The sequence below is a fragment of the Haliaeetus albicilla genome, chromosome 14, assembly GCF_947461875.1.
Source record: "Haliaeetus albicilla chromosome 14, bHalAlb1.1, whole genome shotgun sequence".
Classification (NCBI taxonomy): Eukaryota; Metazoa; Chordata; class Aves; order Accipitriformes; family Accipitridae; genus Haliaeetus; species Haliaeetus albicilla.
The window spans coordinates 7,556,300-7,583,236 of NC_091496.1; the positions used below are offsets into that span (position 1 = coordinate 7,556,300).

Here is a 26,937-nt window from a genome sequence, read left to right on the forward strand (position 1 = left end):
TGGGAGCACAGTCAGCCCAAACTATTTTTAACTGGTGCAGAGGAAGCTTTTACTTTTCATTACGAAGGGGACACAAAGCGTCCGTCAGTTGTGCTGAATTTATTCACTGAACGGGTGGGTGTTGAAGTATGTAAAGCCCCCAACCCCGGTCTGTGCGACCAGCAGCTCTAATCCCCGCCTGGTCTGCTCACAGCTGCATGGGGTCAAAGAGCACAACAGCTGAAATGCACTTTTGATACATACGCTTTCGGTTGCCGCAACTTACCCTGGGGGTTTCTGCCTCGTGATTTCCATTAAAGCTAACCGGCGAGATTCACCGCTGGCATAAGCGAGCACCAACCCACCAGGAACCCCTGCATTTAGCTCAGCGCTGCTCAATAAACAGTGCAGAGGCATCACAAGTGGCAGACACCGGGAGCTGGATCAGGTGGTCCCCCAATGCCTCTTTGCTCCCCCGGAGCAAAACCTGTGGATTTGGCAGCAGCAGCACCTTTACTTGCCAAATGCATTGCCTGGGGCACTGGGGAGCCTGCGGGCTGGCAGGGAGGAGGCAGGGCTGGGACTGGGGCTCTCCGTCTCCCCCCTCCTGCCCAGCCAGGGTTACGGCTCTGCCATCTAATTGTAAGATGATTCATTTTCTCTTATTTTCTCCATTCCTGCTGCTTCCCCAAATATGTTATTTGAATATCACTGTTCCCCACTCCCTCTCCAAAATACCAGCAGTGAGAAAACACTCACTCACGGGGCATCCCAAGGAGCGAGTTTGTGGCACTGGCCAAACAGCCATGCAGCAGCTCAAACTTTGTATGCCAGTGGTCGGCCAGCTGGTAAAGGGAAAGGGCTCAGCCAGCTACCGAGTTCCCTCCATCCATCCCCTAAACAAGCCACCAGTGCCTCTGCTGCCATATGTAAATATTGTGCCTTGGATGAATCCACAGAAGACGCAAGCGATGACACATGTCCTGTCCATCCTGACCTAAAGAGATGCTTAAAATGTTCTTGGCTACTAGTGGAAACCACCAGCCTCATAAAACCAGGTTTGGCACTAAAACAGCTCTCCAAGTTCCACTTTTGCAAATGTATATGCATATCCAGAACATGCACACACATAACTGCGGGTTGCTCCTCTTTGCCAAGGAAGTATTTATTAAAATCTTGCATTTATTACACACACTGCAGCTCCATAAAGGGGCTCAGAAGCCACTAACAACGGGCATCGTTGGACTTTCCATACTAAAAATGTGCTTTCTTAAGGGAGGATCGCCTAGAGGGTGAACTACTTGCTGTGGCCTCCCATGAGAGCAGAAAGAGGCATTTCATTCAGCTTGTTCAGAAGTAGGTGCCGGCATCATTCAGATGAACCATGCCCTCATCACTCAGACAAAACATGCCCTCAACAGTCTATTTTTCCCCAGCTGCTACAAAGACAGCTTAGGGCAATTAGTTCAGTAGATGTTTATGCTGTTATGTGGAGTTAGGCAAGAATAATCCCTTACAGTCTGTGAAGGTCCAGGCACTGCTCTCTCTAGATGAGATGAACACAGAAGTAAAGCAGCAAAGCTCTGCTCCTGAACATTTCAGCCAAAATTAAAGAATGGGGTCTAGAGACAGCAAAGCCAGGAATGACCTGTGTGGAGTAGGACAGGATTGCAAGCAATACTGGTTTCCAACCTATTGCTCATGAACAGGTTGGTACCAAGCTTTGCTCAGGTCCACGGGAAGCTAAAGAGTTAGCACAGAGGTCAGTTTTGAAAACAGAGTTTAACATCTCCCCACCAGTGTGTTACTTTGCCAGTGATACCACCAAAGGACCGGGAAAATCAGGGACCTGCTGCTCTGCATTCATATATGTACGTTTGCAAACGACATAGGAATACCTGTGCCCACTTAGAAGACAAGCAATGGAGAGCAAATAAATCCCTTACCCGGTTGTCCTCCTGAATCTCCCAGTCACTGGAGAAGCTCAAGACATGCTGCGCCTGCGAGCAGTTAGAAAACTGGAAAAGGCTGGCAAACATCCTTCTGTTCTCCTGGGTGTCCGGGAAAATCGCCTCCTGGAAGTTGACTCCGTGCGGCAGGAGGATGTAGTTCTCATCCATTCTGAAACACAGATTGCACGGGCAGCCCACCGTGAGGCTGAACAGCACTTTCCCTCCCGCAGAAGTCACCCCTCGTACTTCAGCCTGGCTCAACAAATGCCACCAAAGTCACACAGACAGACTTTTAGCTGGCACACCGCTTTCAGTTCTCCTGGCGCTTAGTTGCCAAGACAGCAGTTTCCACCCCAGAGGACTGGACCAGGCAGCAGCAGTAAGGACCTAAGAGGCTCCCGCCACCCTGCAGACATCAATGAACCCCCACGATGAGGCAAATCTGTATTTTGGCCCATGGTTCCTACGGAATTTGCATCGCTTTGCCCTTGATCCGGGAGTTTAAGTACTCCCTCGAGCAGTCAATAAATAACTTGTGTAAAACATGTTTAAAGATACTGCCACCGACTGAGCACTAGGCAGCATCAAACTGTTTTTCGTTAGGCACCCAGCACAAGAATATACCAAGTATTTCGAAACAAGCGACGAGTACTATTTCGCAAGCGCTCTTGGACTGAAAGGTCACGGCAATGGCTCTGTTCCCACATTGTGGTTTATTTTCTTATTCTTTCGATGAGCCCGAAGTCAGGATTTGGCTGGGACCCTGAGAGAAAGCTATCGGGAGAGTACTTGGGGATGGGTTTTAAACGCCGGTGCCAAACTTCGGCGAACAGCCGCTGGCCCTTCTCCAGCGCCGTGACCGTCCCACCGTAAAACCGAAGGCAGCAGCAGCAGCACCCAGGAGCTGCTCCGCAGCAAGCTCCCCGTACATCTGCTGCCCGGCAATGCTGGACTAGTAGGAATTTGGGCTTGGGTTGTTGGGTTTTGGGTTGTTTTGTGGTTTGTGGTTTTTTTTCCCGATGGAACCGTGGGAGGACGCGCAAAAGGAGAAGGCGCTGCAGGGAAGGCGGCAGCGGGACGGAGCGCATCCCCCCGCCCCCGGCCACGGAGATGCCCCGGAGCTGGGATACCGACCCCACCACTACCACCACCGGGACCCCCCCCCCCCTCCTTTTCCCGGTCCCATCCCGGGACTTACCGAAGGAAGAAGAAATAAGCGTAGCCCTGCATGACGGTGTGCGAATGGCAGGAGAAATAACCGAGGCCGGTGAGGTTGAGGCGGGAGCCGGCGGGCACCTCCAACATGCTGCCCCACGCTTGATCGCACAGCAGCTCGATCTCGGCCGAATAAAAAAGCCCCCCAACTCCTTGTTGGGGACCACCGGGGGGGCCCCTTTGCCAAGGCAGGTAGTTATAAGCCCCGTAAGGGTCGGGGTGCAGGGCCAGCACCCGCGCGTAGACGATGATCGCCGCCAGCTCGGCTCGGCAGCCTTCGCTAAGGGGTCGCCACTCGGCCGGCAACTGGCAGCCCCCCCCGCCGCCCACCCGCCCCCCCAGCCCCAGCCCCAAGCCCAGCACCAGCAGCGGCAGCAGCCGCGGGGGAGGCGGCATCGTGGGAGGCTCCGCGGGTGGGTGGGTGGGTGGGAGGGGAAGGGAGGGGGGTTAAAGGGGTCGGGGAAGGGGGGGGCAGATGGTCCGGAGCCGCTGCGGTCTGGCCCGGGGGTCTGGGGAGCTGGGGGAGAGGTGGGAAAGGGTGGAAAAAGCAGGGAGGCAGAGAGGAGGGGATGGGAAGGGGTTGGGAAGAGAAAGGGGGGGGTGTAAAGGGGAGGGGGGGGGAGGCAGAGAGCCAAAGGGCTGTGATTTAAGCAGGACGGGGGGCAAAGGGGCAAAGATGCGGAAGGTGGAGGGGCAGAGGGGCAGGGGGTGTAGGGGGGCAGAGAGGCGAGGAGCGGAGAGGCAAAGGGGAGGGATGGGAAAAGGCAGAGATGCGAAGGGGGCAGAGAGGCGAAGGGGAGGGATGTAAACGCGAGAGGTGCAAAGGGGGAGGTGAAAAGGGAGGGATACAAAGGGGAGGGATGCAAAGGCAGAGTTGCAAAGAGGAGGAATGCAAAGGGAAGAAGAGGTGGACAGGACGGAGAGTGCAAAGAGGCGAGATGGAAAAGGGGAGAGATGCGAAGGGCAAGCGCACCCCGGGGGGAGGGCAGCTGCTGCCAGGCTTCCTCTGGCCCCGGGGTGGGCACTGGGGGCACCCAGGGCTTTGGGAGGTGAAGGGGTGGCTCGTAGGGTGCTGGAAGTGCGGGGGTCCCAGTGGAGCAGGATGGGCTGTGCACAGCTCCGGCTGGGAAAGAAGAGCCTGGGAAACTGAAGACTGGGGGGGGGGGGGTGTGTGAAGCTTGTAACCCTGGCCACCCACTTCTCCCACTTCAAGTGAGGATGGAGAAAAACTCGCAAGTGGGGGAGAGCAGCTCTTCCTAGCAGCCTGCAACCGTGTTTCAAAACACACCTGGTGAGCAAGGCAAAAATAAAAAGCTTCCCACCGTTTACCCTCTAGAACTGGCTGAGGCAGCTTTGGGCTTCTCCAGCTGTTTGGCAGATGGCTCAGGGACTGACCCTCTCCCCACATACAAACTGCTGTGGAGCTTCTCCCGAGCATTCCCGGGGGCCCCACACCACTCGCAGTCCGAAATAGCCTCTTTCTATTTCAGTATTCTCCTTTTCCCACATCTGATCTCACTGGGGATAATAGAGTCAGGAATGGGCACAGGATGCTTCAAAACCTTTGTTAGAATATCAATATCATGGAGACATGGTCCCAGTTAAATCTCTCCCTAGCTGTGATGGTTACTACAAGTTTGACAGCATGTCCTGGCTGGTTCCTTTAACTTCATCCTCCGTCTGTCTGTCTGCCTCCATCTGCCTTTCCAGTCCGCTACAAGGACTAGGGGCCCTTGGAAGCAGAAGGTGCCTTTTTGTTCCGTGTTTGCGCTGTGCCTGGTACAGGGGGGTCCTTGTGCATGACTGGTGTTCAAAATAATGTGCAAAATAATGAATCATCAGTTAAATAATGCTGAGCCAACTTCATGACAGCGAGACAAGACTTCTTCTGTGACAAGTGTCTCCCTCTGGAATAGTTTCATCAGATTCAGCTGTGTGCTGAAGAGTTTAACAAAGGTAATACTCATATTTCATGATGGCATGGTCCTACAATGTATTCCATCATAGCTTTACGCAAGAACAAGCAAAGTTGGTTCTTGCTAAAACAGAAACAGATTCTGATTATTTTTTTCCTAGCAAAAACTCCAGAATGACAGATAGAGCTTTTCTAACTTTTTTTTAATAATCTGTTTCTTGAAGATCAACAAATTGCTTCCAACCTTCAGGAAAAAAAGCTTAAAAGACAATCCTGAAAAGAATTTTTTGAAGAAAATATCCTCAAGAAATCCCAACAGACCAACAAGCTCAATATTTTTTTAATGTTAACCACCAGGAAAAACTGCTTTTTCTTTGGAAACTGAAGGGAAAAAACTGTGGTAGAGAAGGTTTCAGAGCCTCATTCTGTAGTTTTTAGATACATAAATAAGAAGTAAGGAGAAAAACAAAGAATTGAGGCTGCTGTTGACTTCACACAAAGCTGGGGCAGTGCTGGAGGCATTTTGTGCAATCCAGTCTACATGAGGTATGAACCTCAGGTTTCTGTTAAGAAACGGTGCTTCAAGATGTTGGCAAAGACATGGGGTTCATGTGAAGAAAGAGAGAAGTGGTGCAGGTGATGGGAGAAATGCTCAGCGCATCCAAGGTGGTCTCTCCATGGTCTCTCCAAGTGGTACGACTGGTGTCAGAGCCTGGCGGCTTCAGCGACATGAATCTCATTTTGGGTGTGGGCAGCAACACTCAGGTATGTTATTACTCCAGCACTGCTGCTGGGGAGGTAGAGCCCCAAGAAGCTGCTGAGACATTTGTAACCGTAGGTTGGTTGGGTTTGTCCTGGGAACTAAATTCTTAGCTTGTGTGAATCACAATTGCGATTTCTTCTGTATACACACATGACATTGATATCTTCTAGGTAGAAGAGGCTCATACTTTAGCTTCATCTCTGTTTACTGTGTGTTGCAAGTGAGTAATGGTCAACTGTCCTCGAATAACTTTGGAAATATCTAATCTAAGCTGTGATCTGTTCTGCTATTCCTCACATTTCAGTTAGCCACCACGTAGCAGCTGGGAAGGAGGACAGGGTGAGAAAGGGAGGGACATGGGCAGCTCACACCCAAAACATGGATGTGTCTTTCCTTAATGCTACTGCTAGTAGTCTAAATTAAAGTGCTTATATTTGGCGAGAGTGAACCAGTGAGCCATCTCAGAAAACACAACAGCATTTGCTGGTGTACACTGGCTCTGGGTGATGCTCTCCGACTCTCTTTTTGGTGGTGATTACCAGAGTGTGGAAGCAAGTAATTAATGTTCTTTGGAATTTCTCTATCATCCTGCAGAGTGGTCATGTCGGTGTTTTGAGGATACAGCAGGAGTCCATGGAGCTGACTTCAGAGCTGAATGAGACAAAAGGACAGCTTGGCCAAAACTCTGGAGCAGACGCAGTAGGTATGCAAGTCTTCACATAAAAATAAAAATATGTCTCACCTGAAAGTGCCTGATTTCCTTGTTCTCTTCCATTTATGTTTGCTGGTGCTGTGCCCAGTGCCATTGTAAGGTCTCAGGGTGGCCTATCTTCTCCCGTGCCCTCTGTGAGACATCCCCAGCTGAGACCTCCCCCTGTCAGGAGGCTCTCCGGAGATTCATCAGTGTGTAACCGTTCCTTCCCATCCCGACAAGCTGGTCGCTCAGGCTATTTGCTGTTTGATTTCATTAGCAACATTCAGATCAGAATTTTAGTAAAGAATTAGAACCGCCTACATTCAGATCACAGTGATTAACATGATTTTGCTCTTAAATCTCTCTCCACAGAAGCACGGTCAATTTTCTTCTCTCTTCCTTCATTTCTGAGGTAGTGCAAAGTAGCAGGAGCATCTGAATCCGTTCCAGGAGTCCTTTCTCTTCCAGCTCTGGCTAACAGGGAATTAGTGACATGAAGTAAGGATTTAGAAACCCTCCCTGGAGACTGCATCCTTCAGATCTCTGTTTGCTGTTTCTCTGCAGGGATCCACTGGCTGATCTGAGACGTTCTTCAGTGCAGCGTGAATACTTCTGTGCTGTGAACTCAGCGTGGGTCTGACGAGCGCTGTAGCCAAAACCAGCTAATCAGAGGAGCACCAATAGAGCCAATTACTGCTCAGGCTGCGCTTTCAGCCACTCATGCATGTGCCACAGTTATTCATTCACTTCCTCCGCTTAGTCTTGTAGACTTTGAGACAGGGTTGTGGTTTTCCCAGGCAGGAGCTCTTCCTTTTCTTCCACACATCTTTACAGATATTTAAACCAAAGGTTTCTCCCTCAGGGCTGTGTCATTTTCTTTGCTGTTTCTCTGTCGATGCGGGTGATTTAAGCTTTTTAATAAAACATAGCTCTGCTCTGTCTCTCTCTTTGCCTTTAAAGTATTGACAGAGTTGAGCGTTAGTCCAGGTATCAAACAAGAGAGCACGGTACTCCGAGTCTGGCTGCCTTTCTGATGGGTGTAGGTGATCTGAAACCTCAGCCCAGCTGTCTTTTATTTATATATCCGCAGTGATTCCTTTGTAGTCCAGGGTACAAAATATCAAACCCAGATTTCTTTCCCCCTGCCCACCCCTCTTTAAACTGGGTGACCTACAAAGATGAATATTTGGCTGTGTTAGTGTCCCCGCAGGAAGAGATGTTTTCGTTAGCTTCTTCTGTCTATGCTTCTCTAACTTGAGTCATTCTTCTCATAGTTTGACATTTGGTCCATCATATTTAACTGTTTTTGTACCAATGTCTGGGCTGGGTGATTCCTATTAAAAAAAAAAAAAATCATATTCCCTGGCCAAAGTTCTCTGTAGCTCTTTACATTTCTTCCTTTCAAAGAGTAATCACGACCATGAAGAAACAGGATCTGTCTTTGGGGATCAGCCGGGAATACACTGCTGTCTCAAAGAGTTTGAAAAGATTTACTTTATGCACAGCACTAAAAAGGCTTTCTGTAATACCGTTTAGAATTTGAATGGAAAAATGAGTCGAAGGATCAAAGAGTTGGTATGGATGGAGATCTTCGCCTACACCTTCATTGTAACTTTCTGCCCTTTCTTGGCCCCTTCAGTCTTCACCCTTCCCCACTGTCCATCCTCCCCATCCTGCCCTCACTGTGCTCACACGGTCCTGCTCTCCTCTCTCTCTGCCCCAATTTCTGACAAGTCTCACCAATTTAAATGCAGTTTCCTTTGGATAGGGACCTCTGTCTGTGTTCTCCTACCCAAACTCCCACCTCAGCCTGGCTCCCTGACATCTGGGGACATCTGGCCCTCATCTCAGACCCATCGTGGCTGAAGAGGAACTGTCACTCTCATTCCAAGTGACTCTTTCTCCCTTTCTCAATCAGTGACACTATCACCTCCTCTTATCTATCACTTGGGCTCATAACCTGGATGTCATCTTCACCTTAGACTTTCCTCTCTCTTCTCAAGGTTGTTTAGACACTTTTCCTGTAGCTTCTCCCAGACGTGCCTTTCCTACCATTCACATAACAAAGATGCCGTGCAGGCTCTTTCTTCTCTTGTCTTGAGTCCTGCAGCATCTTTTCCTGGGCAGACCCAGCCTTGGCCCACCACTATCTACCCAACTTGTTGCTACACGCACTCTTTTTCTAGCTCATCACTACTGATCACGTTCACCACCCATCTTTTCCCTGGGCTCCCTTGGCTACCCACATCCACCCCTTGCTTCATGCCAGGCTCTTACAGACGAGCTTTGAGGCAAGGACCTCCTCAGCTCTGCATTTCTGCAGCATCTGGTTCGTAAGCCATGACTGCAGGTCCAAGAATAAGAATAGCAGCAACGTGCAAGCTGATTCCAGCCCAAGTCAGCGGAGGCCAGAAGTTGCTGCACTCAGAAGTCTGTTCATAAATCAATGTGAAAACGCGCTGTCTGAGCATAGCTCCCAGTAGACACGGATCTGCATAACACATACCACTGACACAACTGGCGATGGGAAAAATATCAAAACATATCATTCCCACAGCTGTGGAGGAATGAATAAAGATGTCTAATTCCCCTGTCCCTGGGGTGAACCCTGGTCCAGGTAAATGCACTTCTTATAAAACAGAGGTTTTAAAAGCGGAGGGACTGTTAGGAAAGTCTAATCTGAGCACACTGAGCTAGAAGATGATACCCAGGGACTCCAGTGTCAAGATCATAACTGAATTTGGAAGAAGAGAGTGGGAGAAAGACATCCAACCCTCACTTTAAAATCTCAGGTGGTGGAGAAACAAGTTCACCCCTTGGTGAGTTGTTCCAATGCTTTTTCCCATTCTTGATTTGCCTGGCTTCAGCTTCCAGCCATGTAGCACTGTTGTCTGCTGTGTGAGAATGGAACCCTCTTATTAGAAATCCTCACCCAGTTTTGGCATTTATAATCCAACAATCAAGCATTCCCTTGAATAAATTGAATACAGTTTCTTGTACTTGGTGGCAGAATGACCAGACTATGACCAGACCAGTCAATGATGTCACTTGATTGCCCCAGATTTTCAACCTCCTTTTCTCCTGCAGAGACCCAAGATGAGCTCTGGATTGTAGAGACTGGTCTCCAAAGAGCCAGGGAGAGGGCAGCACCACCAATCCTATTTGGTTTTCTGCTTCTTCATCCAAGAACCACATTTATTCTGCTGGCCAGTGTTACATAAGTATGGAGCAATTTCCATTGGTCACTCCTGAAGAAAAACTGCATTGGCAAAGTAAAATTTGCACTTCAATCCTAGCTCAGTCAAGTGAAGGCAATTCTGGCCTGGTTTGGGTTCAGAACAATCATCCCTCCAGCACCCAGTCACTCACACTGGGTCTCTTCAGCTGCAGGGGAGCAATGAAGAAAGTGATGTTGTATGTGCCTAAGTCCTAATGCAGCAGCGATATTGTAGGACTTTGGCTTCTTGTTGGGAGATAAGAAGATGGAGATGTGAAATGTTTTTCCTTTGCTTTAATAGCTCAAGTTTTCTGGATTTATATCCTGTCCCTCCTATCTTTTCAAGGAGTTGAATCTGTTTTAATTTTTGAATCACAGCTGGAGGTAACATGTTTGACACCGTCTTCTTCTAAAGTGAATTTAGTGCTGCTAAATGGTAACAGATTGCCAGGGCTGACTTCTCCCTGTGCCCCTGGCAGAGGAGCAGCAGGACAAACCTGAGCTGGGGAAGGGGTTGCCTTTCAAAAGGGCCAAGATGCCCTCAAACAAAAGCCTGCTCTGTCTTTGCTGAATGCAGAGATGATGTGCAGGTAGGTCCAGCAGAGGCAGGTCATCAGAGACAACGTCTCTCCCTGTGCAGCCTTCCAGTCTGCAGGAACCACCTTACCTTTCCTTCATCAGTCAGAAACCAGCATCTGACCTCAGAGGATCTTGTGTAGAACCCATATGGCAATGAGAATCATGACTCTCATGCTATTACTGACTGAGCAGGAACGGGCATGTGTGTCCAGGAGGTTGCATGGCCCTGACTTAGGATGGTCCCATGCAGACCAACCTTTCTTCTTGCAGTTTGCCTAGATAAAACAAAAAGGGGAGAAAGGCATCTTATAATGAGAGACCTTGGCACCTTATATAGTTAATGCAATTGAACTCACACTCTGCTCAGTTTTCACAACTGGGTTCTTACTCTGATGACTTAATTCCCTTTGATGTCCCTTCTGTCCCTCCCTTGCTTTCGCTGAGCCTAAAATAACCCAACTGTCCATCTTGCTTATGGAATTACTGAACTTTTAAGAGAACACAAAGTGCTGTCACATGAGGATTTGGGATTAAACCTCTCTTGTTTATGTTAAACATAACATCTTAATTCTTCCACTGCTGGAGGGCATATGAGTCTCCACAACCCCAACGAAACCTGCTTTCAAGCCCTATAGCAAAGGTCACTGTGATTTGTTTCTCATTACAAATGTTCTTTCCGGTAAAGCTGCCTCATGGTATATGACAGTTCTCTTACAAAACACCTTTACGCAATTTAAAGCATTTTTACTTAAATATTTTCCATTGTAAGACAACATATGCTTATTTTTCAGCACATTTCTCTTCTCTCAAACTGCACTAATCAGTGGAGTAACTGACTTTTTTCCAGGGATGTGGTAAGGAACATAACTGCCTGCCATCCATGTTTCATCCAACAGCCGAGGAGCTCTGGATCTGGTGGGGGGATCCCACTGAATCTGGCAGCTCCCTGAACTGGGTTTAACTCTAGCCTCCTGGCTCTGGGAGTACCCCTTCTGTACAGATGTGTGTGCACATCTGGAGGGGTAGACCTGTGGGAAAGGGGGGCAAGGCAGCACGGATTACTGAGTAGTAGATTACTGTAGACTACTACCGGAGTGAGAAATGCTCCTGCACCCCATGAAGTCCCACAGATGAAGGGAATAGGAAATAACATGAGGGATGAGGCAGACCTGAGGTGATACAGAGCCCAAGAGAAAACCAGAGACAGCAGGGGAAAGGCAGAGGAATTGGGAGGAAAGGCAAGGAAAGACTCAGGACAGGAGACAAGGGGCAGTGTGGGAAGTAATGGCTCAAGGAAATTTTTAGGCAAAGAAGGAATGAAGGAAGGAATTAATGTTTGGAATTTAACTTACTGAACATCATATTGAAAAATTATTGTGAGCGCTGCTTGCAGGTGTGCAGTATAAACACCATCAGAGACACCTGCATTTCCCCACAGGAGCTGTCAGCCCTTCTGTAAAACCACTCAGCAGTGTCACACTGGCCAGCTTGCATTGCCGAAAGTCCTGCAGAAAGTCCTGCAGAAAGCTGAGCTTAGCTTGAGTGTCATGCCCTGCCTCTCTGCTGGTCCCCTCCTGACCTGCAGCCAGAGATCTGCTCTCCTTCATCTGCCCGCCTTCCCAACGTGACCCCAACATCACCATCGTTTGATGGGCATCCAACCATCTAGACAAACCTCACAAAGTGGCTCAATGCCCTGCTCCATTAGTGTATGAGCTCTGTATTTTTCTGCGTCTTGAGTAGGTCTTGTTCTTTGGTATGCTTTTGAATAGGGCTTTCCAGGTCTGTGAAGACACAGTGTTCACAGAGCAGCTGACGTGAAAACACATCCCCCCTGCCATTGTGCAGGAGGTTTATTTGGATTTTAAAAATTGCCCTCAGGAAAGGATAAAAAAACTACGCTTAACCCAGTGAGTTAACCCAAGCATGTGTCCAAGGTAGTGAAATGAGCTCTGATCCAGCTCCCCCACCAGAGATTGCTCCCTCCTCTCATGGGAATCAGCTGTCTTGTTGCTGAGCAAAACTGTCCTCCTGACTCAGGGGAATTTCTTCCCCCAGGAGCTGTGTTAGCAATGCCACCGACGTTCATCGGGGACTCACTTGGATGCCAGCAATGAAGGCCACACTGCTGATGGTGTTGGTCATCACGTCCTGCTCCCGAACTCCTTGGCAATGAGATGGTCCCACACGCCGTTGGCATTACAAAGGAGAAAACGCCTCTACTTCTGAACCTGCCTTGGCTAAGTGAAATGCCTCCACGCAACTCGCTGATAACCTGTTGGGAGAGGCTGACTGCTCTGCTGTGGCACAGTAGATCGGTGCGTTTGCACACAGAGAGCAGCCAGCGCAAGGTTTTATGTCAAGGCCAGGACAGCTGTTCCCTGGCCACCACTTCAAGGGTGGATGACACATGTACAAGGCAGGTGGTGTTGGAGCCAGCGAAGGCTACAAAATCCAGCAGCAGCAGCAGCCTAAGCAAATAATTTGCTGGATTATATTGCCTGTCAGCAAAGCTGCCTGGCTCCTCCTTGGACTGCATTAACTGTTCGGGCTGAAACATTACATTTTGCATGTTTATCTTGGGGAGATTTATGTGGAAAATATTTCAATGGTCTCCTCACCAGGGAAGGCTAAAGAGCAATGTCTTGTTTTGCTTGTGTTGAAGACTGTGTTCCTACGAGTAGAGGCGCGACCTTCACATCTGGCTGAAAGGTGGGGATGGAGAAGGGGATTGACTGGAAGGATAAGATTTGGGGACCAAAAAACCAAGCCTGGTAGGTCACATCTTCTTACTACATAAGAGTTGTGAAGTCACATCCATTAACATGTTTGTGGCACTCAGATAATGTGGAGACGAGCATCACAGGAAAGCCCATATACATGTTAATAGTTCTGTCTCTCAAGTTCTGCCTCTCAAATCCTTAATGATTCAAGGACAGGGGATTTCAGGACATTTGCACACTGAGCAGTGAAGATAAAACATAACTGCTCTCTGGAAGGGCAAAGTCCAAACTGCCGCTCAGGGTTCACCATCCTGAACGAAGGCTTAGGAGACAGCAGACGTTCTTGGGTTACTGAAGATTTACCATTCCTCATTTGCATCTGTGCGCGTGTAGCACTTGATGAGACACCTGGAAAGACGTTCTGTGCTGTTCCCATCTGCAATGCAATAGTTAGAGAAGAACTGCCTTCTGCAGACACCCTGCTAAAAACCCTGCTCTGCAGAGGCTTGTTGGAGCTGGGCACAGGCACAGCCTGAGGTCTTGCAGGAGACTGAAACACTTAGGAGGGACTTTCACAATATAAACAGCCAAAAGTTGTCCTCACTACTTGGAGGGCTATCCCATTCCAGGAGTTACTGGGAATGAGAGTACAAAGTCACTTGCAGCCCGTCCATCCTCTTGCTGTGAGTTCGCTGCCGAGGTTCAGCTCTGAGCCTTGTCTGCTGCACAGGTGATAACATAACCATAAGGGAAGAAAAATATCTCTTTCACAGAGATGTATGTTAACCTCCAGTTCTGATTAAATATATCCCAGCTGCTAGGAACAGCTGTGAAAGATTTTTTTTCTTTGCCTTTTTCAAGTGTGATGCATTCCTCCTCTTCACTGTCCCCTCATGAAGGGGGGAAGAAGAGCGTTGGATAAAAGCCTTGCTCCAGGGCAAGAAAAAATCCAAACTGCAGCTTTGCATAAATCTGTCACTTCGATTCCCCTGAGAACAACTGCAAACTTGAAAAATGGCATAGTAAAGCAGGCACAGGTGTTAACTCCTCTTTTTTTAATTGGTAAAAAAAACCATGGAGAAAAAGTTGCTGCGAACAGCCCCCAGAATATGATTTCTTTCATTCAGCTTCATGCTTCGTTAGCTTTTCCAGGACAATCTCTGTGTCAATAAAGTCTTATTTCTAAACCAGAAAGGAAACAGGCAAACTGTCCTGTTTCAATATCTGCTGCAAAATCCACATTAACCACCCTTTGCTGCTTCTGCTGTTTTATTCTCTCCCTGGAACGATTTGTGAGGGGGGTTTTGCGCTCTCTCTCACTTTTAAATGCTGATGCGTCAAAGATTGGCTGGGTTTGGCTCGGGGGTGGGAGGGCAGCCTCTGAGGAGACTCAGTGATGTCTTTCACCCCAGGGTCAGCTTTGTATCCTGCTTCAAATTTGGCTCTTTTACTTGAAACAAAGAACCCCTGTTGTCACAAACGCTTCTCCTCTCCTCAATCCAGGCACTTTCATCCCCAAACCCTTCAGCAACAAGTGGCCAGATTTCGTTCCAGCGAGCGGAGGCGGCCACGGGGGCTGAGTTCATCTTTGCTGGGGCCCAACGCAGCGATGCCCTGGTTGTGCCCCGGGAGGACTTTGACAGCACTGAGGAAGCCTGGAGGCAAGGGCTGCCCCGAGACGGGTGGAAGGAAGGAGAACCAGCCACAACGGGGATGTGTGGCAGGACCCCCCACGCCGGCGGGGATGGCACAGGTACCCCTTGCCCTGCCTGGGGCTCCTCTTGCCCCCCAGGTAGCCCACGCAGACCCTGGCTGGCTGCAGCCCATCTCCACACCCCTACCTTTGTCCCTTAATCTCTCATGCTTTCATTCATCAGGAAGGGTTTTCGTTAAGGCTCCATTGTAAAGAAGGAAATTGCTTTTGCCACTGCAGTCCCAAGAGCTGTACATTTCTCAGGCAATTAGACCTTTATCAGGCTTTACGCTGCAGAGATAAGGTTTGCTGAATATGTGTTGACTGACACAGACATATAGCTTAAATAATGTAAGTTAATTGCTTTGAAGTGCTTTTTTTCTTGTTTTGGGTCTGGTTTTTTATTTGTTTGGTTTAAGTCCTTGCCCAGCTCATTGGCGAAACTATATTTGCAGTAAATGAAGTGAAAATATTTAGGACTGTGTTGGGTACCACTAGTCACAGTGTCTAAGCCCGGCATGCTGCTCTCTCCAGGTGTGATGGACTTGGTGACCACTTCTCTCCTGTGACTGTCTTGGGAGCACAACCTGATGGGGCCAGAGAACCCACCAGATAGTTTTCTCGCACTGAACCACCCCAGGACTCACGGTGCTGAGCCAGGAGACTCAGCTCTCACTCTGACATCAGGGGAAGCTGCCCACACCAGGACAGCTCTAATCCTACTCACTATGATCTGAGGGTATATGGAAAATGGTTTACCCACCGAGGTAGTTTTGCATTTCAGTGTTGTACTGCTTGTGTTGGAAGCCAAATTAATAATAAGGTTTGGCCAAGTTCTGCGTAGGTTGAAACCTGGCATTTGGCTCAGCTTCTGTCTGACGAAGAGCAAGATTTCAGCATCCCCATCAGCAACTTTGCTTCTGGGTCTGTCATTCCCATTCCAGCAAACAAGCCATGGGTGGCTTGCCTCCAGATTAGGATACCTGTGGGTCTTGTGAGTTGTGGCGGGAGGGTTACATGGGGTTGGGTTTAAATAGATGAAAAGTCAGAATTTGTGAGATTTTTGCAGCCTATGCAATTAATTCGTAATGACAGAGCTAGCATGAATTCCACCACTGCAGTACATGGCTGTGCCTGGGGACATGCAGAAGTTCAAGCTAATGTATAGCTCTGCCCGTTGTGTGGCAGCTGATGGATCACACTGAATCATACCAAGAGTTGTGCTGGATTGTGCTTGGAGTTCCTCATTTCAATAATCTACCAACCCTCACTGAAATCAACGGGAGGCTGAAACTGATGCTTTTAATGTGAGTTGGGTTGGCTGTTGAAACCCAACATTATTTGAGATCATCTCTCTTACATTCTCCCTCCGAAAGCCAAGAAATTTATTATGGACAAGTGCTAGCTTACGTAGATATGATGAATATATGCTATGATTTATACTCCACAGTTCAGATCAGAGTTCAGATCTCCCTTAAGCAAAAGATCCCTTTTTATCCAATATCCAGAAGTGCTAGGAGACAATTGGAGTCCTTGGTTCTTAAAATCACTTCCCTCTTGGTTCACCTTTCCTTAAAGGCATTTGAGAAAGTGATGAGTCCTGCGTGGATTGGAAATGGCAGAACATTTTCTGAAAGGCAACAGAAATACACTGAAAGACAGTAAAACCAAGCTGGCCCTGCAGGTAGGGACTTGGACTCGGGACACCGGAGTGTAATTCCCTTTTCCGCCACTGGCTTCCTGTGACACTTTGGGCGAGTCACCGAAGGCCAAATACTTAAAAATATGAGTCTTAGTCCCATTGTATCCCAGATTCCCATTTGTAACTAGGGATAACACCATTTTCTTTGATCACAGTGGTGTGGTGAAGCAGAGGTCCTGGACTATCACGATACTACAGTAACGGCAACTACATGAATAAAGCTCATGTTGTAGGAAAGACTACTAATAAAGAATTTATAACTAGCAAATCATGGAAAAGAAATACAGGAGTGAAATGTTCAGAATTGCTAACTGTGTGTTTAAAGGTTTGGGAAAATGCCTAGAGCTGCAAGTAGGTGCCAGAGAAATTAATTACGATAATAAAACTTCTGGGAAGAGGTGGAAATGCTGGAATGATCAAATCATGTGTAATTACGAGGACCATTTTCTGTCTTCTTGGTAACACAGAGCTGCAGGGAATGTGTGTGTTGCCTCCAGAAATGTTAGGGGCTGGGATGTCATTCTTTCAGAAACAAAACAGACAAGAACTGAAAGGGGGGAAAAAAAAAGGAAGAAAAAGAAAATAAAAGCCAAACCAAACAAATGCCTCACAGGTCATGATACAGCAACCAAACCTTTGAAAGGCAGCCAGGGGAAATTCCCTGAGAAGCTTCCCTCTGCTCAGGTAGGAATTCCTCACCCCTAACCTTTGTTTGGGATCAGCTGAATCATGTTATATGGTCTTATTTTTCACTCCAGCCATACACCTCCAGTCTGCACACACCCAAGTGGATTATCAGGACAAACAAGCCTCTACACTTCCTTTCTTTCCTCCAGCCCTCATGTTCATGGTTGGAGCTTCTTTTCCAACACAGTGGCCTCTGCCCGAGCCACGCTGGTCTCAAAGGGCGGTGGGCAGAGCCCACAAGACCAGAAGTGCTTGCTGCAGCAGAAAGCCATGCAATTGCTCCCTCACTGACATATTTAAAGGCAATATTTGACAAACTGCTGCTCATTGCAAAAAATTCTTCATAAAAACCCAGCCCTTATGGCAAGTTGGCAGCACAATTACCTAAACTCTCCTTATAGAAACTCCAGGTCACTGGTGACTGTTTAAGGCTGTGCTGTTTCAGGATTCATTAATTGCCTCTTGGGTTTCCCCTGGCTCTGCAAGGCTTTTCCTGGATTCACACACACTGCCAGCTGCTGCGCAGAAAGCCAGTGAGGAAAGATAGGGCTGGGAGAGGAGATACAGATGGGCCCTGTCTAGCAAAGCTTTGGTTTTGTTGGCTTCTGAACATCATGATCTCTTCGTGCTGCAGCTCTTGTTGCACTACAGGCCATTGAAAAGAAATAATAAAAAACCACATTGCAAGCCATGAAAATGAAAGGCTTTGATCTTGCTCTGCTGTTTGGGAGAAAGGCTGCAAACTCCATGCTGCTGAAAGGCAGCATTAGCTGAGCTTCTTGGAAACTCACTCCTAAAGGCTTCATCCGAACTACAAACTGGGTCCACAACTGCAGCTTGTGTTGACCCTTTAAAGGAAGCTTTGGTACACAGTAGTGGGATTCCCACACACACCAGTACAGAAGGTTTTCTTGATTCTTATCCCTTATAGAAATGGCATGTGATTCTTATTCCTTATAGAAATGGTATGCAATTCTCTATGGAATAATTGCTTTGGTGCATCACATTGCTTGTCCTCGACATGGCACCCAAAAGCCCTCACTCAGTGAGTGTTCAGCATCATCCCGGAGCACTACCCTGGTGGATGCTCCCATCCCTTGGCAATACTTAGTCACCTTTAAATCAGGCTGTCTGCCTCCTCATGCTACTTTTTCTGGACACTCTGCAGAAGGATCCCTGGAGATCCCATGAAAGAAAGGAAATCTTTACACTGTATTTTGTGTCTGTTGGCTCCACAGTGATGTTATCATGTATCTCCTGGATTGCTGACATCTTGGCATTAATCCTCATTGGATTTCTTTGCCGGCTATATCCTGATGTCTCAGATATGGTTTATGCCTTTACTGACAAGTCCATCAATAGACAGTCCACCCCATTAAAAAAAGACCACCCCTCAGAGAAGCCACCCATTCTCAATATTTATAAGCAGGTTTGATCTAGAGATTCCCAAACTCAGTACTTTCAAAGAACACACCACACGGGCAACTTCCATCTGTAAACTGCAAAAGCCACCAGGGTGGTATGACAATCTGATGTGCCATCCTACCGCACCCCTTCCCAATGGTTTACTGGGATTAAGAGACCCTATCCCTTAACCACTGTGTAATTTCACCAGGGGTGTTATAAATTTATTGCAGTCTTTTCCAGAGATGACAGCATTTCAGCTAGGCAATGCTGTGGAGCATCATATTCTAGTGGGGTTCTCACCCTGCATTGCACAAGTATCCAAATGCCCTTCAGAAATGCCTCCAGCAGTGTGTTTACTGCCTTTTTCTTTTTTCACTCCCCAAGTTAAAAAGCTATTGTTTGTCAGGCTTTTTTCTTCTTCACATACTTTATATGATCAGCTGTCAATAAGTGCATCATTTAAGCTTTAGGATGAAACCTGGAAATAGCACTCAGACCCCTGGAGAGTTCATTCCTACAAACTAAAGATGCTTTCAAACCATTCTGCCTGATTGCATCCCGATACCGAATGATTCAAGAGAGCAATCCTTACTCACTTCTGCCACTCTTTTGGTGAGAACCATGGGGGCAGCGGGCTGTTTGGCTTTTTTCTAATTTTGGTGTTTTTATCCTATTTTCCACCTCAGTCTGCACCTAATTCTCAGATATGTTAGCTCAAGCTGGGAAGTAACTAACTGCTCTGATTTCAAGTGAGATGGGGTTTACTCAGCTCTCTGCCTGCTTTGCTCAATTATTAATGTTGGAGAACTATTGATTTTGCCTCCCTGAGCTTAGTGGCAAACAAGGGCTGAAAAATAGAAGTGGCAAGCAAAGGAACAAGGAGAAAACAGCATCTGCTTCTGACACAGTTCAGTCATCTGAAATCCAAGTGGCCCATGAATTACGTTAACCTGTGAAAAGTCATTCCCACAGAAGTTATTTTTTCCTTCTCAAATTCCTCTAGTTATTTTCACTCAACATATTCCTCATTTCCCGGGTTCAAGGATGAGGTGTTTTGGGGTAATGGCTTTGGGTAAGTGATACCTTTACATTGGGCTGGCTGTAATCTAGGAAGCTCTTTGAGATTTGGTATGTAGATATCGCACTGAAGCACTTACAGGCAAAACAAGTTATAAAACTAAAATAATATATTAGCCCAGCTCTCACTCTCAGACACAATCTTCCCCCCTCAATCCTCAAATATACTTTACTGGCTGCAGTCTCAGGCAGTCCAAAATCTTAGATGACCCCTTGCTTTCAAAGAATAAAGCAGAGAAAATGCCTCTTAAGAAGTTTACTGTCACAAGCTCTCCCCACCGCAACCCTAAACCTCTCCCTAGCTTACACATCCTACATAAAAATCCTCCAGGACCCTAAAGCACCCTCCAACATGGTCTCTTTGCTCTGGGACACACTACTGCTGCCAAAACCCACCGTGTCCAGCTGGGACTCCAGCAGTGGCTGTGTTAAAGCCCAGCTTTGGCCTCGAGGAGGAACTACTGGGGCTTTTAAAGAGATTTGTACTAACTCCCCACTCAGACCATAGCCTATAAACAGAGAGGGTGGTTTCAGAGGGAAAGTTATCAGGTCAAGGAAAAAATCTTTGCAGAAGTCAGAACTGGCCATGTATAGATCAATAGTATTTTACCGTGATATCAGGGGGAGCCCAGATCCTATAGTGATGCACTATAGAAAAAACTGCAAGTAGAAGCAACCACCCCTCAAACGGAAGCCCTGTTGGGAACCATGCCAGGTCTTAGTGATAGTTGACCCTGGGCTTAATTCAGATTTTGTCACAGATCCTTTTTCTGGGGAAGAATTGGCTAAACCAAAGCAATGAGACCTGGATAGGAACTCTGTCCTTCAAGCCCTACTCTGACATCGCAATGGTAATAAACGCATAAGGTAAAAAAAATACGTCAAACTGATACTTAAATGAGTATCCAAATGCTTCAGTGAGAGCAAGTCCCTAAAATTCATTACATTTCCTTCCCCTTTCAGCGTCTCTTGCATAAATAATCCCCTTTTAATAGACAGAAGCTATGATGTAATGCAACCAAACATAAGCCTGACTTCTTTCTCTGCAGTGCACAGAGTTGAGGCCAGGTACCCCTTCTGCTTTGTACCCTCTAACCCAATGGCCAGTCAGAAGAATCAGGCAGCCAGGGAGAAAGGAAAGAGATTAAAAGAGATGGCTGCAAGTGAAGCAATGAGCACCATAGGAATGACTGCAAAGAAGCTGCCTGGGGTCCTGTTCGGGTCTGCATCATGACCTGTGCAACTCTGTTCACCTCAAGGGAGCTTAGCAAACAGAAGTAACCACATGTGTTTACTTCCTGTACACTATATTCTCCAATAATCTACCCAAAGAAAACAATACTTCTTTAGACAAGAAAGCAAGCGAACAAGTAAGTGAAGAAAAAATAAAACATGTATAAAGCAAGCGTCAGCTTTGAGGCTACAATGTATGGGTTAACAAGATCTTTTAATAGGTTGTTTCTCTGTCCTCACAGAACTCAGTATGTCTAGAAACACATTTTTTTATAGCTGGTTTTCTATAACATCAGCTTGTTCTCATCTCTTTAACTAGTTTATCGCAGCTATGATAATAATTGATCGACTTGTAAACCTGATTATAAAGTCTGCTCCCTCATCTGCTTTGTTCCTTGGCTGACTGTTGCTTTTTAAAGCAGCAAGGATTTACAGTGGTGGCTGTCATTGGCATCCATCCCCTCCCCGGCTTGCCATTAACACTGCCTGGTTTGGGAAGCGCAGTCTGGCTCCTGTGGAGTGGCTGAGGATGTCTGATTACAGAGCCTCCAGCCATTAACCCCACCTGGATCTGATTCTAGCTGAAAAGAGAATATCAAAGTTGCAGAGGGAGTCAGAAAGGCTGGCAGAAGGGCCTCTGTCTTGTATTCTAGCATCCCGCGGTCCTCATGGGTTGCACTTGTAAGATACTGAACTGCACAGAAGTGGATGCCCTTCAAACTGCCCTCTGGATTTCATAGTTACGATGCTGTCTAGGGCACCTGAAGCCAAAGATAGACAATGCATTAAGTATGAGATATCTGAGAGGGATCCCTTGCTACTGGGGACATCCGCAGGTCATCCCTTGAGAAATCCAGTCTGAATCACCCCCAGCAGAGTTGACAGGCAGAAACAGGACTCAACAAAGGGTTTGACTGGATATCAGTCTGCATGTCATCAGGAAGCTGGACCCCATTTCTGCATGCACTGATGTCTCTCCCTTTAATACCCAGGTATATCCTTTCGTGGAGAAAACAGATGGTTACTGTGCTGCCTGGCTGTGCCATGAGGAGCTTAAGTGTTGCCAAAGCCATTTTTTATCTCATTGGAAATGCTGAAATGGGTTGGGAATTCCAGATTATGACTACTGAGAAATGGTGTTTTCTCAGTGAAGAGAGCACTGGGACAAGAAAGGAGTGCTTTGCCATTTCTCTGCAGCACTGTGCTTCAGCCCTCAGTGGGGAAACCATGGAGTCGGGTAGCTCAGGAGCCAAGTCCTGTGCTCAGGGATGAAAGGGAAAACCCACCTGAAAGCCCTGTGCCAGCTGCAGCCTGGCTGTGTGGCTGGACCTGTCACACAAGACAAAGAGAGGAAGATATTTGTTCCATGACACAGTGTAGAGTCTTATGTGCCAAGACAAATGAGCTCACCCATGCGATGCCACACGGCTCTGCACAGCTCAAGTTAGGAAGCACTATTACAGCCACGTTGTCATACACAAACCCTAAATTAAGACAATTTATTTCCGCATGGGGGGAATTCACCATGCACTCATCTACCTAAGAGAGGTGAGCTAGATGCCCAATGTCAACTGGCCTTGCAAGTAACAGGTGCTTTAATTTAATTACCAGTGCTTGAAAACCCAAATCAAAGTCTCTGTGGATGAAAAACATGGCAATTGACTGACATAAAAATCCTTAACTTTCCAAGCCAAGATGTCCCTTTAGAGCTGAAACAAGTATAGAAATCATTGCCATGATAACTAGATTAATCTTTCTTCTCGAGGACATGAGGTATCCAACTAAGCAAGACTAGTAGCAATAATTCCTTGACTTAAATAAAATAAGTGTATGCATTAAGTGTATTTCAGCAAAATACACTGATTTTTATTCATACCACTAGTGGTAATAATAACAGTTAACAGATCAGAAGCATTGTTTCATGTCCTAAGGAGCTTTAGAAGCACTAAGGAATTAAGGATTTGCTAATAAAGAGTGGTGAATAAACAAAAATCACAGAAGGATTTTAAGAAGTTTGAATAAGCTACAAAAATCAATGGAAGATAAATGAGAACCCAGAGAAATCTGGTTTATATTCAAAATCCCTAAAACCAATAATGTAACATGGTCTGGGTGAGATGAGGTCAGTGTGTCTCTTTCCAGAGCTGAACAGATGTGCCCACAACACACAACCCACTACAACAGAGGTCCTTTTCTCAGGAAATTTGGGACAGATATAGATGGTAATTCTGGCAAAGGCACATCATGCCAAGCAGCAGATCCCAAAGACAAGGATAAAACCAGGAGAGAAAACTGCAAGAAGATGGTCAGAAAATAAATATGCAGGTATATTAGCCTAACATCTTTCTCCAGGTCTACTTTTGGAGATACTTGAAATCATAATAAATAAATAAAACCCTGCTGCATCAGAAGGGGAAATCTGTGATCAAAGAGTTCTTTCAAGGTGCCGTTAAAATTAAGGCATTAGATTTACACTTGTACTGAAGCACATAAGTAGCTATTTAACCAGCTCTGGGCCTTTTATTTTTCAGCTGTCAGCAATGTTGGAGTCTAAGCCCCCGCCCAGGCTTTGCTCACTAGCAGCACTATCTTTGATTCAAGCATCAGTGCATTTTAGTGTTGAATCTTAAGGCTCAAACCTGCAAAACACCAACTTCACATAAGAAGTGCTGAGCGCCCTCAGCTGTCTGAAAAGCAGTTTGTTTTCTGCCAAAATTTCAAGGCTGTGTTTACGACCTTGAATAGCCTCGGAAAAATTCTCTCCTTTTTCTTGCAAACCAAATTCTTCCCAGTGTTCACCACTGTGACAGTGCAATGGCAGGCTCTGGATTTCTGGCCCGTTTTGCAGAGGGTGAGCGCTGCATGTTTGCCACCAACCAAGATAGATTAACCCCGTTGTGTCCGGGAGGCAGAGCAGAAGTGCTGAGCGGCCGATGCTGGCATTCCTCTGGGATCTAGGCATCACTGAGAGCTGGGGTACCTCTCTGTGGTCTGCAGGGCAGATGTCCATCGAAGGCATCTCACTCTAAGTCCCTGTCGTGGTTTAACCCCAGCCGGCAACTCAGCCCTACACAGCCGCTCGCTCACTCCCCCCTGGTGGGATGGGGAAGAGAATCTGAAGAGTAAAAGTGAGAAAACTCCTGAGTTGAGATAAAGACAGTTTAATAGGTAAAGCAAAAGCTGCGCACAAGCAAAGCAAAACAAGCAGTTCAGTCACTGCTTCCCATGGGCAGGCAGGTGTTCAGCCATCTCCAGGACAGCAGGGCTCCATCACGCGTAATGGTGACTTGGGAAGACAAATGCCATCACTCCAAATGCCCCCCCTTCCTTCTTCTTCCCCCAGCTTTACATGCTGAGCATGACGTCCTATGGTCTGGAATATCCCTTGGGTCAGCTGTCCCAGCTGTGTCCCCTCCAACTCCTTGTGCCCCCCCAGCCTCCTCGCTGGTGGGGTGGGGTGAGGAGCAGAAAAGCCCTTGGCTCTGGGTAAGCCCTGCTCAGCAGTAACCAAAACATCCCTGTGTTATCAATGCTGTTTCCAGCACAAACCCAAAACATAGCCTCATACCAGCTACTGTGAAGAAAATTAACTCTACCCCAGCCAAAACCAGCACATGATAACATCCTTGCTTGATCCCACGAGTTCTCTCTGCCTTGGGATTCAAGTTTCTCAAACACATTGTAGTTTCATGCAGAGTTTATGCCTCCATAAACCAACACAGCTGCTGAAAGAATCAGCCCTTCTTCCTCTCTATCACAGAATCATAGAAGGGTTTGGGTTGGAAGGGACATTTAAAGATCATCTGGTTCCAAGCCCCCTGCCATGGGCAGGGGCACCTTCTGCTAGACCAGGTTGCTCCAAGCCCCATCCAACCTGGCCTTGAACACTGCCAGGGATTTGGCGTCCACAACCTCTCTGGGCAACGTGTGCCAGTGCCTCACCACCTCCATCATAAAGAATTTCTTCCTTATGTCCAAGGTAAACCTACACTCTTTCAGTTTAAAACTGTTGCCCTTTGTCCTGTCACTACAGGCCCTGGTAAAAAGTTTCTCTCTGTCTTTCTTATAAGCCCCCTCTAATTATTGAAATGCTGCTATAAGGTCTCCCCGGAGCCTCCTCTTCTCTAGGCTGAACAACCCCAACTCTCTCAGCCTGTCTTCACAGGAGAGGCATTGCAGCCTTCTGATAATTTTCATGGCCCTCCTCTGGACCCACTCCAACAGGTCCAAAAGCCACTTCTTCACAGTCTTCTACCAAAGTTGTGCAAGCATTTGGTGAGCCAGCACAAGGGAAAGCAATTTAGGTAAAAATTGATCCAGGTTAAAATCTCTGGTCTGGCTCACTCTGATCTGGCTGGCTGTATGTCTCCACCTGCACTTTCAAAAGCAGTGTGGTCTTATACAAGCTTAAATGCTATATAAACTCTGCACTCCAAGCCTCCTTGCAACACAGGCATTCCCAGGTATGCTGGGGTATTCCTACAGTCATCACAGAGATAAGCCAAGGCTGCAACATGAGAAGGTCCCCTAAGTGATCAGAGCAATACTACAATTTGTGAGATGTGCTTGCAAGCTTCATTTCCACTCAGTAGCAGCAAGATGAGGATATGGTCCCATGCCCTCTGGAGTACTGTTGAGGGTTCATGGCTTCTAGAGCCAGAAGATGCCCCAGAAAAAAACACAGCTAGCTCCTACCATGGCTGTGATCTGGGGTCTCTCATCTGTCATTGGGGAACTCCGTACTGTCACAACCTCCATAATGTTGCTGTAATTATTCTCTTAGTGGTTTGTAACAGCTGACATGGTCTTTGCTGCATTCTGTCAAAAATGCCAGTGCAGCTCAATTCACTACGATAGCAGTATTTCCCTCCTCCAGACTGTGTAAAAAGGGAAATAGTGATGAGTGCACTTACACAACCCACCAGAAGTGATATTTCCCACACTTAGTAGGAAAGCAGCTTGTGGAGTCAAAGAGCCCTTCAACCAAAAATCACAGGAAGACATTTAAGGTACAAACAAAATAAGGGGCATGTATGGCTAAAAATATTAGAAGGGGATTTTCAGAAGGATTTAAGTGGTAAAATTCATGAAGAATCCATTTGCCTCTAGGCTTTAGTTGAGCGTTATGCCTTTTAAAAGAATGTTATGCTTCCACCAAACATTTTTGGTTTGGCCATTCCTTTGCAACCAGGAAGCAATGTTTCCTTTATGTTATAATGCATATGGGAGCCTGGCTTATCTCTCCCCATGGCCTGTATGGTGGTACAGAGCTGCAGACCGTTCTCTTTTAATGATGAACAAGGGTGCATTTCAGGATAAAGAAAACAGTATTATCTGCGAGAGATTTTTGCCACAGTACTTTCAGAATAGAGGCTTCCTCAGTCCCATTCTGGCATAATTTCCTCTTGCAGCTTTATAGAAGCACTGCAGATCTCCCCTACATGGAAACATTGAGGAGTCACTTCTTCCAAGGGGAGCATGCTGTGCTGGACAGACCACTGCTCTCTCTCAACAAGGTGCACTGTCATTGCTCCTTTTCTCCATCTGACCTGGAATCCCCATGTGTCATTCTCCTCTCTGCATGGCTCTCCAATTCCTTCTCAATAATTCCCTAAAATAGTCCCACTTTTACTTTTGACCATCCTTAGGCAAAAGTAAATCTCCCTCCCCCGCCTCCTAGCCCTGGGTCACGTTTGCCCGTTGATCTGCCTGTGTTTCCTTGCATGGCTGTACTTGGCAGCAGTGCCACATTCCAAGGGCTTCAGACATTTTCTCAGTCTGCTGCCTTCTTGGTCCAAATTTCACACTCAGAAAGAGCAAAAGAAAAGGGCAAAGATGCCTGTGTTTTTATACACTTGGGGTATTCTGGAGCTCCTGACCTGTTCAACAGACAATGATCTGGAAAGAGAATTGGTGCCATCTATTGGAGAGAGGAAACAATGACAGTCGTCAATTTGGCTTTCAGCTATTCTGCTCATTTATCCATTTTATTTTTTTCTCCCCCTTTATTCATCAAGGGTGTAAGGACAGAAGAAGCAGCACCTGCTGCATGGCAGCTGTTGAGTGAAACGTGCTGCTCCCTGAGTGGACACCACTATCTG

General features: G+C 47.0%; 2 protein-coding genes and 1 long non-coding RNA gene across 5 annotated transcripts in view; 2 read left to right on the plus strand and 1 right to left on the minus strand.

Annotated features, from left to right (window-relative positions):
- The window catches only part of CCDC3 (coiled-coil domain containing 3), a 42,935-nt gene extending 39,381 nt beyond the window's left edge, over positions 1-3,554 (minus strand). The window contains exons 1-2 of the mRNA XM_069801622.1: positions 3,130-3,554; positions 1,926-2,100 (exon numbers count right to left, since the gene is read on the minus strand). Of these exons, the coding sequence (XP_069657723.1) occupies positions 1,926-2,100; positions 3,130-3,542 (588 nt within the window). The 5' untranslated portion in view covers positions 3,543-3,554. The remainder of the gene's footprint in view (positions 1-1,925; positions 2,101-3,129) is intronic.
- Positions 3,555-3,653: 99 nt separating this feature from the next.
- On the plus strand, positions 3,654-7,858 carry LOC138688937 (uncharacterized). Of its 2 annotated transcripts, XR_011327716.1 has the most exons (4): positions 3,654-5,102; positions 5,286-6,044; positions 6,419-6,527; positions 7,083-7,858. It is a non-coding gene; the product is annotated as an uncharacterized lncRNA (long non-coding RNA). The 2 variants fall into 2 exon arrangements; XR_011327715.1 differs by having other exon boundaries at positions 3,654-6,044.
- Positions 7,859-14,600: 6,742 nt separating this feature from the next.
- Positions 14,601-26,937, plus strand: part of PRPF18 (pre-mRNA processing factor 18) — a 222,468-nt gene continuing 210,131 nt past the window's right edge. For both annotated transcript variants that reach the window (XM_069801654.1, XM_069801655.1), the window contains exon 1: positions 14,601-14,605. The gene's annotated coding sequence lies outside the window, so the exon portion shown is untranslated. The remainder of the gene's footprint in view (positions 14,606-26,937) is intronic.